Genomic DNA, 14,219 nt, shown 5'->3' on the forward strand with positions numbered 1-14,219 from the left:
GTGTTGTGAACAGTTTTCAAAATGTTAATAGAATAAAGACAAATGTGTCACAAATTAACTGCCACATGAATTTATTCCTGCACACTGCACAGTATAAAAGATGGCCATTATACTTGACAAGGTTACTAATAACTTTCATTACATGAAATACATTTTCAAATATTAATAAAATTAGAAAGAAAAACTGGTCATGTTGTTTGATAAAAACAATTAAATTGTCTTTGCAAACTCTTGAAAATTACACATCAATACAATGGACATAATTATTCATACTTTTCATTGAAGTAAGATTCATTTAGTCCTCTAGTCTACATGTTCCCAAATGTAGACCTCCTTTGAGATGATCTGTTTATGAATTCTTTCATAAGCTCTTCTATATTTATCTTGTTGACCTCATCTTTGTGAGTGTGACAAACTGCCACATGGTTGAGGTGGAACTGAGACATAGTTGACCTTAACCATGTCTTCAACCGTCTCAATGCAGAAAAGCTGCGTTCACATTCGCAGCTGGATACTGGACATACAAGTAAAATGTTCATGAGAAGAAACATTTCACTAAACATCTGCTGGCTTGTTTCATGCATTTTACAGTAAGCATCCTTTGCAACTTTCAGAGATACTGCTTTTGTTGTTCCTTTGAACATGGGCAAGTGAAACTTGAGCTGTTGTGCAGAGATTTCTGGATAGAAGTTTATAACTGAGTTGTCAATCTTGCCAAATGTGATCACGTTCTCAAGTGCCAGATACTGCCTCAAGTCATTGTTGTCTGCATTGAATCTAGTGGTCAGATGTTCTCTGACTGTGTCCACAAATTCAAAATATTGACTTCTAGAGATAGTAATCTCTAGCTGTTGCAGAATGGTGTGCTGAGCTATCACCTGTGATCCTTCTGGGGGATCTGCAAATATGTAGTAGTTCAATAGGCACCAGATCTAGGGAAGTTACCTTTTTCTCACCTTCATCAAATATCTTGTTGTAATTTTCCTCTGTTCGTAATACCCATAATTGTTCAACTGTCATTGCAGATGCTTCAATCATGCCAGATACTGTCACTGATTTTGCTTGGAATGCACGGTTTAGTTCCTCGAATGCAGCTAATGGATGCTGAGCCATCAACAATCCTAAAACTGTCTTTCCTTTGTCAAATCTGTCTAGCGGACCTCGTGCTTTCACTGCTACATATGATTTTTCATTTCCTAATTCAGACAAAGAATCAACAACGCCACTGTAGTAATCATAAGCACATGTAATTGCAGATAGGCAGCACAAGGAGCGTGTTGGACACAGTGGGCGATGTATTTAACTGGACCATTGTGGCTGTTTGACGATACAATATTTTCAAAGATTGTCTTGTATTTGCCTGACCTCTGAAGCAAGACACCAAGTTCATGTACCCACTGGATAAAATCTCGAACACATTCACAAACTTCAACTGCATGTTCCATTATTAAATTACCTTTGTGTGCTCTGCAGTGAAAAATCAAAGCTGACAGTTGCTTCTCTTTTATTTTTGCCTGGCATCCACTGTATGCACCACTCATGTTAGTGGCTCCATCATAAGTTTGTGCTCTTAATCCTGACAGTGGTAAGTTGAGTCTAGTCAGTACATCAAGTATAGTCAAGGATATTGTTTCACCAGTTGTATTGGAAACACTGTACAAACCAAGAAATGTCTCATGGATGTCAAGTTTCTCATTTACGTATCGTACACATATTGCTTCCTGTTCGGCACCTGTAACATCTTGAGTGCCATCAACCATTAGTGCAAAGATTTTACTTTGCTGCACTTCGTATGCTATGTTCCATAGTATTTGATGGCTGAACATATCCATTATTTCATTTTGAGCCTGGGGTGATGTGAATGTGGTTTTCTTTGACAAGTAGGCTGTCAACTCAGGATCTTCCTCTTCCAGGAGCTTCATTAACTGCAGGAAGTTTCTCTCCGTATCAGTATGTCCATGTAATGCTAAACCTTGATGCAGTCAGAAACATAAACTTCTGAATATTTTGGCTAGACTTCTTTTCCATTCTTCCTGCTGTTTCTTTTTTCCATCATGTTGCTGGACAGTCACTGGAGTTACATCAAGTGAACCTTCTGGAGATATAGCGAATCTGTGCTGAGAGGAGGATTGGTGTTTGTTAAATTTCTGTTTTACCTTTTTCCAGTTGCAAAAACTGGTGGATATGAAGGTATGCTCCACTGGCCACTCCAATTTCCCTGTAAAAAGGTCACTATTTTCTGTCTTGGCACAATGAAAGCATACGACTTTTTGAGTCTGATTGTCGAAGTGCAGCCATGAGAACTCATCAAACCACTTGCCCTGGAAGTTGATATTTTGAGATTTTGCTTTCTGTCATGGTATTAGTTGTGCATCTGGATGATATGGCTTTCCACACTGTATCTGTGGAGTGTCAGATTTTTCATTACTGCACAAACTTGTTACACAACTATCTGGTGGTTCATGATGTGCAATAGTTGCACAAGCATTTTCAGACTCATCCTCTGATGAACATGGTATTTCCTCTGTATGGCAAGTTTTTATTTCTTTGCTTGAGGTTGTTGGATTATCTGTATCTGCACTGTCACTTGTAGTACTAGTAACTGGCTTGCAGAACTGTCTAATATCGGAAAGTTTCAGACGCTTGCTTGTCATAATTGGAATCTGTTTCCTAGATAACTCAACAGGCTAAAATACAGTCTTTACTGAAAAACTATCGTACAACAAACAAAGAGAGAACAGAATAGAAGTAGGACTGAACTGTGCAACGTATTTAAGGTGAACACACAAACCTCACAGTGACTACCGAGCCGACTGACCGCCTGGGCATCACTGGGACAATAATGTGTGCTAGTTACAACACAAGTAATTGCAAGTTTCTTGAAAAAAAACAAAAAACAATCATAAATATATTATATTCCTGTTAAAGCTCATCAAAAGGCAAACACGTTGTGATATAATGTCTATAAGCATGTCTATTAAATAAAAATACCTAAATAAAAACTAGCAATACAATTCGAGTAGAAGCTTCAGGCCGTTGAAATCGTTCCTTTTGTGTTCTAATTATACAAGAAAATACAATATTTTTACTATCTATGATAAGAGATTATAATGTTCTTTTACCATAAAGCACCAGCACTTTATTAGAGGGTGGTGATAATCTGAAATTTCATTGATAAATGAGAGCCACAAACACAGGTCTAATGAGCCCTGTTGTAAAATCAAGGCTCTGACTAAAGGGAGTGGAGAGGGGTGATGTAGGGCGCATTCGGATCCGAGCGGCCCAAACCTGTCATTAACTGTGCACTAAACATACATTATGGTCAGCGGCTTCGGCAGCTAAGGAAAGGCATTCGGCAATGAAACCGGCTAGACATGCATAAGAACATATGGCAAAAAAAAACTGCACAATATACACTAAGATTGATGCAGCTACAAGCTACAAATGACCTGCCAGATCTAGATCACAAGAGTTTATGCTTGGGAGTAATATTTTCAAGTTTCATGCTCTGTTCAATCTGTTGTGATGAAAATTTTACTTAATTTTACGCTACATACAAGACATAGGTAGATTCTGTGATAGTGCTTGCAAGCCTTGCATGTATACTTAGGCCTACTGACTGATACTTACGAACTATCGCTTAGAGCGAAAAGCTTAGAAGCTATTAATAAGATGTACATTTCAGCTACTGAAAAAGCCTACATCTAGGCCTAATTATGTAATTCGATTGGTAAGAACATGATAATCACAAGAACAAACACACAATTTGTAGGCCTGTGATGCAATAAAACAATTCAACAAACCAAACTGTAGTGGGGATGATTGTATGCACCATATCCCCCACCTAAAATGAAGGGGGGGATGTATCCCTCCCTCCCTCCCCCAGGATCTACGCCTCTGTCTGTGTGCTAGAACCGAAATGCAACAAACCATGACAAAACCTACAGAGTCACCTGATTTTGAGTCATCCGTATATATGGGAATGAATGGATTGTTTGAAAGATGTTCAGCAAATAAAAAGTGATATTTCCAATTGGGAGTACTGGCCTTCCTCAGAGGAGTCAAAGATAGGTCACAGTTGGGAATAGTAATTAGCCATGATGGAAAATGCCAAACTGTTGATACTGCTATGCTATTCAAAGATATATCCAATTTTTCTGATTGTACCTGAATACAAAGGTAAAAAGGAACAATGACAGATATACTATTGTAGAAAAATGTGGCCCACTGAGGTTGGAGAACACAACCCAAGTAGAATGCTGTGGTAAAGAGCGAAGTTTGAAAGCATACATAAGAGAGAATTGCAAACGGCAAATATACAAAGTTGGTTCTTGGGACTCCACATACAAACTTTGGACTGGAGAAGTACAAAAGGCCCCAGTGCAAAGCTGAAACCCATGAAGGTGGATAGGATCCAGCATTTTCAGTGCTGAGGTTCTGGGAGAACCTTAAACCATAGACCCATAGTCAAGTTTGGATCAGATAAGGGCACAATAAATTTTAAGCATGGAGTATCAATCTGCTCCCCAAGAGGTGGAAGAGAAGACACAAAAGAAGTCCAGTGCTCTTATACATTTGACACAATGTTGCTTGATATGGGAAATAAAGTTTAATTTACAGTCAAATATAAGGCCAAAGAACTTTGCCTCAGAGATGACAGGAAGTACAGCATCATCAATACAAAGTTCTGGATCTGGATGAATACCCCGTTGGCAGCAGAAATGTACACAAACAGTTTTAGAGAGAGAAAGTTGAAAACCATTTGCTGTGGTCCACTTAAGTATATGACTGACTACAGTTTGTAGCTGCCACTCAATAAACCTCCTGTTTGATGACTGACATGAGATGTGAAAGTAATCAATGAAAAGACCATTTACAATTGTAGGGGTAGCTGTTCACTGATGGCAATCTTTATAATGAAAAGTGTGACACTCAGGACACAGCCTTGAGGGACTCCAAGTCCTGTGGGGAAAAACAGGAAAGTGTTGAGCCCACATAGACCTGGAATTGGTGGTTCATTAGAATATGCTTAATAAAAAGTAGCAAATTATCACACAATCTATTTGGGTGAAAGTCTCATAAGACACCATATCTCCATGTTGTATCATAAACTTTCTCTAAATAAAAAACAATAGAAACAAGAAGTTGTTGCTTTAAAAAGGCTTCTCTAACTGATGTTTCAAGGTGAATTAAGTGGTCTATCATACAACATTGTCTTTGGAACCCACACTGAGTGAATTTGAGAAGGTCATTTGATTGAAGGAACCAAACAAGACGAGCATTAATCATTCTCTCTAAGGTCTTACTGAGACGACTCGTCAAAGCAATGGGACAGTAATTTGAAGGAATCTTTGGATCTTTCTCAGGTTTAAAAATAGGGAGTACAATAGCTTGGCACCAAGCATCAGCAAAGACATTCTCCTGCCATATCTGGTTAAAGGCAGCCAGGAAAATAGTAAGAGAGGCAGCAGAAAGGTGGCGTAGCATCTCATAATGTATATCATCAGGTCCAACTGATGTATTGCCAGATTAATGAAGCCCAAGTTTGAGTTTCACCAGTGTTAGAGGGCAATTGTAGTCATAGGGATGATCAGTCAAAAAGGAAAGAGGCAGATGTTCAACTTGTGTTTTAATAGCTAAGAAGGAAGGGGATAAGTTTGAAGAGCTAGATACATGAGAGAAACATTCACCAAAGTATTGGCAATGCTCTGAACATCTGCAACTTCATGGCTAATGAATATTAAGATAGAGAGGGGGACAGAAGTATACCATCCACTCACCTTCTGGATCTTGTCTCATATGACTTTTGAACTGGGGGTTGAAGAAATGCTGGAGGTATGTTTAATCCAAGATTACTTCTGGCTTTGACATCTAACTTGCCAAGCTGGTGTACGGGCTTGCTGAAATGCAATGGGGTTTGTAAGCGTGGAATATCTACAAAATTTATCCCACGCACATTTCTGAGCTTTTCGCATTATAGAACAAGCAGAATTCCACCAAGGGCAGGTATGCTGTGGGAAAGATGTCAAGATTTTGGGGATGCACTGAGCAACTGCTTGGACAATACACTTAGTTACTTCTGCTACACAATCATCTATTGATGACTGATCAAGTTCCAAGAGAGTATTGAAAGAGGGTCAGTTGGCCTGGTCCAACTTCCACTGAGGAACACGGGTCAGGTGGCTCTGACCAAGGCCAATCTCTCTTAATATGATAGGAAAATTATCACTACCCCATGGATTGATGTCAGTCCCAAGAGAAGCAAATGAAAAGTAAAGGGGAGAAGACAAAAAAATCTATAGCAGTAAATGACTGACTGGGTGCATGTAAATAAGTGTAAAAGCCAGAGAAAGGATGTGATTCAAAAGCATATGCTCTATAGCACGACCCCTCACATCAATACTAGAACCACCCCAGAGGGGATTATGCCCATTAAGATCCCCCAAAATTAAAAGGGGGTTGGCAGTTGCTCAATGAGGGCATCAAGGTCTGAGGGATGATAATTTTTTCCAGAGGTAAGGTACAGAGAGGAAAAAGTGATCGTGTGACCCGAGGAGATACAGATAGCTAAAGCCTCCAAGGTTGTGTTAAATGACAAAAACCGGGTGGGCACATGTTGATCAACCAGCAGTGCTACTCCCCTATGTACTTGTCCCTAAACATGACCTGTCATTTCAGTATAAGGAGTGATGTCAAATTGTGATTGTGTTAGTAGGTTTTAAAAATATTTCCTTTAAAAAAAGACATTTGATTGAAAACCTTGACAGTTCCACTGGATTAGCATGGCCATTTTTCTTTAGTATGGAAGAGAATATGGCATGGAGATCTTCTGCTTGCAACTGCACTTTTTCCTTCACTGATTGGGGGTCGGTCACTCTCTAGTGATCTTGCTCTGGATCGAATAGGCAGGTCGGAGTTTGTAGACATATGTTCCAGTGAATGTCAAGAAAGAAAGACCCCATGAAAACACCAGGGCTTGAACAAGGTGAAGTTGGACAATGAGTGGAAGATGTGGTAGAGACAGAGATAGAAGTAGATACTAATTCGTTAACTTTGTTGATTTTGGAGGGTACAAGATTAAGATGCACTGTTAAGGATTCTGTAGGAGGCATGGAAAGGTCTACCTGGACTCCTACTGTAGTAGTGGAATGGATTACAGCAGCATAAGTCTGAGATGGAATTGGGAATAGTAACTTCCAAGCCTCTGTATAACTTATGTCATGAACTGTCTTCAGACATTGTACTTCTTTCTCTTCCACCCATTTAGGGCAAGAAATAAAACAGAAAGGATGTGGACCATTACAGTTAACACAATACAGTTCTAGTTGGCATTCAAAACATCATGGTCTTTACCAGCACAACGGGTACATGTTAAAGAAACACGGCAAGATGTTTTTGAGTGACCAAATCATTGACAACGATAAAATCTAACATGGTTAGGAATATTAGGCCGTATCTTACAATTCAGATATCCTGTCTTAATTGTGGTAGGAGGACGTGATGTTGTAAATGTTAATATTAGAACATTTGTCAGCTCCATAATCCCATCTCCACGAGTAAATATTCGGAGCACAGCTGTAACACCTTGGCTGGTGAAACCTGTGATGATCTCTGACTCTGGAATGGTCTTTAAATCCCTCTCAACTAGAATGAGGAGTAACCTCAATGGGTATACCCCCAATGGCTTTCAACTTCAAGATGAGTTTGAAATGTTGTGATGAAGCTGTTTCCAGTAAAATGTCCCCAGACCATAATTTTTTTACCAATTTAGGTGGGCCAGCAAGCCCTTCTAAACTCTTCTGAATAAAATATGGAGACATCTGCCCTAAGGGTTTTTCAGTAAAAGAATGTTTAATTAAAAATCACAGAACAGATTCAAGTTGTAAGTTTGGCCATACAAAGTCATCAATGCATGGTTGTTTGTCAGTAGCTGAATTTTTCTCTATGCTGTCATGCTTGTTTATTTTTTTTATTTGAGGGGTATCCATAATAAAAAGAAGAATATTTCAGTTCCCACTGACCCCACCCACCATGAAGCCCTATGAGGGGAGACAGTACAGTGCCATATAAGGTAACTGCAGCGACACCAGGGTTTCGTGAACACTATACCCGAACACCTGAATCAGACATAATGTCCACTACACCTGTTGAAGACATCCTGTGCTGGCACTCAGTTGACCCTGGTCCATGGCCCAAATGGACTAGCTGATTGACCACCAAGATCCTCTCCTCCCCTTTACAGGTCACCAGCTATGGCAAACATGCAGGTGGATGTTTAGATCCCAGAGAATGTAAAATGAAAGTATAGAACCTTCTCTGGGAGGTCCCCTCACCATGCACAGGAATCCACATCAAGGAGCCATGCTGAGAGAGTTCATAAAAAAACTTGTTATTTAATATAGTTATTTGCACTCGTACTCTGAATAGTTAACATGCAAGGTGATTTTTGAGTTTAAATATTTTATTTTTCTGAATCAACTTACATTTAGGAAAGTTCTTGTCAAATTTCAAACAATTTCTTTCACTAGAGTTATTTTTTTAAAGAACTCTACAGAGCTACAATACCTACTTATAAAACTAGAACATCTTAATTGGGTTAATATTAAATGTTAAGACCAATGTACATTGAACTACTAAATAAAAGAAGTCTCATGAGGATTATGTGACCTTTCAACATTTTGTTGACTCCATGCACAAATAATGGTTTAAGATAAGGAATAAAGACTGATCCTGTTTACAAAACTTTTAATAGCTATCACCTGAAACTGCAGTCATAATAGAATTTTAAAAAATGCCAGAAATATTTCACAAACTACTCAAAAAATGTAAGTCAAACCTCTATACATGTAATCAATGAAATATGCCATTTGCATTTTAACCAATACAAAACTAGCAATGAAGAGAGCAGAAACAAGTTTATTTAAAAAAAATGCTAAAAATACCAAATTATTAACTAGTATTATAACGTTACCTGTTCTTAAACGAAGAGTTTAGAGGGGTACCATCAGGACCTTGTGACACAACTCCAATATATACTTGGTCATCACTGATAATGTGAGGATTCTCTAGCTGAATTGGAAATGGTTGGCCTAACTCAGCAGCAAAAGAATTCAATGGTGATAATGTCCCACTCGTCAAAATCATGCTGTGTATACCCTGATCAACTATATCTTGCATACTAATTAAAAACACAAAATGTAATATCTTTATTTTTCAAAATTACCAAATATTTTGTACGTAACATGGCATATCTTTATTTAATATTTTAAAAAATTTAACTAAAAAGTTATTTACAACTATATTACGGTTACATGTATGCAATAATGCTGATAACATTTTCACTATTTTTCATTGAAAAATATACAACATATACCAATAAGTTAAGAACTCAAAGCCATGTTTTAGCACAAATAAAATACTTTTACATACAAATTACTGCATCAGACTTTATTACTGGTTTGAATATTCAGACTAAATATGTTTTTCATTGTTTAATTGATACTGGGAGAGTGAATTACAATCTTTATTACTTTAATAACTACTACTGGAAAGATGCATGTCATAAACATTTCTCATGTTCGGTCTTTAAATATATCCAAGACACATGAAAACACTAAATTAATTTGAATATTTTTAAGGCTGAAGATATGTATTCTTTCTGAAGAGGTTACAATTCTGTTTAGACATAATTGAAATCTGTTCAGAAATAATTTTTTATTATTTTGATAAAATTACATTTTCTTTATTTTGTTACTTTTTCTGCAAATGAAAACTACTGTCAAAAGTAAGTGGCAAAATATAGTAAGAGCAAAAACAATGCTGAATTGTCAAGACAAAGATAACCTAACATTACATTATCAAGAGTTATCAGTGTCTCTCACATGTAAAGTGTACAGCTGCATATCAGATTTCAAACTTTAAGTAAAAATAACATTCCTAACCCTGTTTCAACAACCTTTACCATAAAATATTCTATAATTAGGATTTTGTCATTTCATAGCATTTATTTAATGTAATTCACAAATAAAATGTTTTTTAAAGTTCTGTCATTTCCATGGATCTCTGAGGAGTCTCATCTATAAATAACATATTTATCTATTTTATTAGAATATTTTTGCATTGCCCAAGAAAAACATTTATATTTGTTAAAAATCTATCATTCTTAGAAAATTTAATCGTCCATGTCTTGTTGCTTACAAGGTTTTACTTACTTTTTCACTAGTGTTATTTGTCTTACTACAACCCTAGTTCCCATCCTTTTATTACATCATTACAATTAGCCTAAAGGCTTAATGAAAAGGGGAAGCTTTAAAAATCTACAGACAATGTTTAAATGTGATTTGACAAAGCATATTGAAAATGCAGAAAAAGTAGTATAAGCATTAACTTATGCTACATAGAACCATTACTATCTGGAGTTCACTTAGAGCAGAACAAAACAGTGTAACAGAAAATTCACACAAAATAAGAATAAATTACAAATCTAGGATTTTATTGTTGTTTCTTTTTGGCATATACAACAGAAAAATATCTCTCTCTGGTATTTAATTAACAACAGCTTTAGTAAGCAATTATTCTGATAAGAAACTTTATTTGTTTAAATGGGCATACTGTTCACTTACAAGTAATAAATATTAATCTAAGACAATAATTATTCCATAATATTTCTATTTAAAAAGATTTAAACTTACAACCTATTTAAGTATATGCTTCTGACTTTGATTTTTTACTTAGTTTATAAATTCACATAAACTATATAAATTGTGGGAAATACTTATCTAAAATGATTTATACTAAGCATTTACACATAACAATAATAAAAAGTCATTTAAAAATCAAATATTTATGTTAATATTAATTTACAACCTAAATACCTCTTTTTCCATCAACATTTTCTGAATTTTATATCACAGAGAAGAATAAAGTTTTAATATACTTGCACGTGAAGTAAAAATTCAATATAAAAACAAATTTATCTTACCCAAGACCAGGAGAAAAACACCAACAGTTCAATATCCACCCCTGTTTTTTATTTGTTTTTGTAGCAACAGTCCAAACATCTACTTGTTTCTGTTGAGTCTTCAGAGGTTCTGGCTGTAAGAAAATCTGAAGAAAAAAATGAAACAATTGGCATATTAAGAGGGTTATTTATCAAGCTTTTCAATGGTCATTAAAAATATTGATACTAAATTTAAATTCATAAATTACCTTGTAAAGTATTATAGACTTAGCTGGAAGAAAAACATGTAAAAAACAAATAACAGAATTTGTTTTTTCACTAGTTGTCAAATAAAACAACAGTGAATGTCATGCAACAGTGTGCCACTAGGCTATACTTTTAAATACTATCCATATAAACATTAGAAAGTTGGAAAAAATAATTTTTTGTTGTCAATTACTGCTACTGTTAAGCATATCTTAGTGACGTTTACACTTCTAATGCCCAAGAATCTATGTAAAATATTTATCAAGATAGCTAACTTTTACCTCTTAAAAAAATTGTTTTCACAAATAAAACTGTAACAGGTTGAACAATTCCAGATTTAACTGCAAGCAAGCATTAAGATTTTATGTTATCACTTAAATTTCAATTAAAGCAAAGGCCTTGTGAGAAAATAAAACAAAAAATTACAATCCTGAAATAGCAAGTTCCACAAAAAAGTCATGCAATCATATTATACTGAAATCTTGATTGGAGTATTTAACAGAACAAATAAGTCCACAAGTGAATATACAACTTATGCTAAGTCAACTACACTAATTTGAAGGGCTGTACTTTTTAAATTGTTCAAATATACTCTTCTATCAAATCTAAGATTTAACAGATTTTAAAAATCTTACATCACTAGACATTTCTCATTGTAAGCAATCTCAATAGACCTTCTGCAGTGTACAATATTGTATAAACCTTAATTAAACTTTGGCCTCTACATATAAGCTACACCCTTTGATTTTGAACTAAAAAAAATAATACTACCTACATACAAAACTCCAATGAATAAATGATACAATAAAATTAATTATTTTTGTACCATACCTTATACATTCTGGAAAATTCTTTTTTTATGATGTTACTTGTTGTTCCTAAAGAGGCCTTGGAGAAAAGTATCCTAAGCATATCAGAAAATTTCTGGAGACCAGCACCTTTAGTCATCCATGGGCTTGTATTGTTAACTGTTAAAAATAGTATCACTTTGTCCAGAAGATCTAGGACAATATCTTTTTTCTGAGCTGTTAAGTCAACTTTAGCAAGCACCTAATAAAGAATTTACAGAATTTTTTTACAAAAAAAAACAACATAGTAAGGTTTAAATAATTAACAAAATAGTATTTAACCCTGCAAACAACTTATTTTCAAACAAGTTCAACATACAGGATATACACACCACTTGCCAGCTTCACTAATATTTTTGTATATAGCAAAAACATACAGCACTGTTATCAACAATACGTGCTAAATATTTATTAACTCATTTTGTATATTAGCCCTATATATATATATACATATATACTAATCAAACTCTAAATTTTCTTTAAAACACTGAAATTATAAAAAGAACTATCGTGTACAAATTATCATCACATAAAATATTTATCACTAAGCAGATATTCCATTCTTCTGTATGGATAGGATGATTGAGTTTTATATTTCTGAAAAACAAATACATGATAGGAAAAAAATGTCAACAATTATCAAGTACTATCATGAAACACTTACTTGAAAAACTGACAAAAACATGAAACTCTTGTTTGAAATAGAGAATGAAAAATGTTCTATAATGTGTTTTCTATGAATCTTAACAGGTAATATACTTGTTACAAAATAACAAACCATCCATTTAAACATATTCATGCTTGAAATCAGGGTTGTAATGCTCACCAATTTTATTCCTACCCACCTTGTACATCCTCCACTGCAAAACACACACATATATATATATATGTATAACACATCTTACATTTCTGTACGAAAAGACTGTTTGGTTGGTTTAGCAATTTTTGGTGCAAAGCAATTAGACTTCTGCCCCAAGTAATCCATAAAAAAGTCAAAAGTAAACACTTGTAAAATGTGAAATGATACCAAGTTAAAAACTAAACAATGACTAAAAATCAAGCAAAACTGAAATTAAACTGTATTTTAAAACCTTATAGTCCATAAAAAAACTAAAGGCAGTGTCCCCATCACCTCTGACACTATCCAACATCAGGGATAAACTTTTAGAAAATACATCTAAAATGATACCACCATTCACAATTGTAATGATGACATGACAGTAAAACATTTGGAATTGTGAACTGAGTGTCAGAAAGGTTACACATTAGTAGGTAAGTGCCAGATAAACAGAAAAAATAAGTTAAAAACCTTTTACCTTCATGTTATCTGGCTGAAACAACTTTCTCCTTTTGATCCTTATGGAAAGAAGATGGTGAAAGAGCAACAGTACATTTAATCTGGAAAAGTTTGCAATGATGTTTTTCAGTTTAAGCCAACTGCCAACTGACATGTAGCCAAGACTTGAATAGAAGCTCATTGTCCATACATAGGACAGGCATGGCCATGATAACACCAGAGCAGACAGACGTAGTTGCAATATCAGCATGCCTGTTCCTGCAAATACTAACTTGGTTAGGTATCCAGGAAAACTGAATTAAAACAGATTATAAAATAGGTCATTTGTTGTAGAATATCAACAAGAACTAACATTAAGTGATACCAGGGCCAGTTGACAACTAAAAGAGTTAGTGTAAATAGTACAACTGGTGTACTGCATAGCTTCTACATGATTCAGAGTAAAAGAAATGGCATAGAACTTGACAGTGAATACAGAAACTATAGAGAAGATCCTGCAAGCAACCACTGAACTATAACAAACCCATAAAGTCACTTAATTTGAACCATCCATATAAACAGAAATAGAGTAATGATTTGAAAGATGTATGGCAAAGAGAAGATGGTACTTCCAATTGGGAGCATCCAATTTCCTCAGACGATTCAAAGAAAAGTCACAAGTGGGGATGGTAATTAGTCATGGTGGGACAAACTGATTATTGGAGACAGCAACATCATCCAATGACATACTCAATTCAGCCAGATGCATCTGGATATAAAGACCAAAGGAAGGAACTGTAGACTGCCTTTTATGAAATATCATAGCCCACTGAGTAAGGAAGACACAATCCAAGGTAGAATGCTTTGGTAAGGATTGAAGCTGTATAGC

The 14,219-nt window shown here is 35.3% G+C and overlaps 1 protein-coding gene across 6 annotated transcripts in view; it reads right to left on the bottom strand.

Moving 5' to 3' along the window:
- The window catches only part of Rtel1 (Regulator of telomere elongation helicase 1), a 90,850-nt gene that overhangs the window by 38,876 nt on the left and 37,755 nt on the right, over positions 1 to 14,219 (bottom strand). For all 6 annotated transcript variants that reach the window (XR_013029139.1, XR_013029138.1, XM_076505461.1 and 3 more), the window contains 3 exons: positions 12,038 to 12,256; positions 10,982 to 11,106; positions 8,972 to 9,178 (listed from right to left, as the gene is read on the bottom strand). Coding sequence is in view for 4 of the 6 variants with exons in the window: in XM_076505461.1 (XP_076361576.1) it covers positions 8,972 to 9,178; positions 10,982 to 11,106; positions 12,038 to 12,256 (551 nt within the window). In the remaining 2 variants the exon portion in view is untranslated. The remainder of the gene's footprint in view (positions 1 to 8,971; positions 9,179 to 10,981; positions 11,107 to 12,037; positions 12,257 to 14,219) is intronic.

The sequence above is a fragment of the Tachypleus tridentatus genome, chromosome 6, assembly GCF_004210375.1.
Source record: "Tachypleus tridentatus isolate NWPU-2018 chromosome 6, ASM421037v1, whole genome shotgun sequence".
NCBI classification, from domain to species: Eukaryota; Metazoa; Arthropoda; class Merostomata; order Xiphosura; family Limulidae; genus Tachypleus; species Tachypleus tridentatus.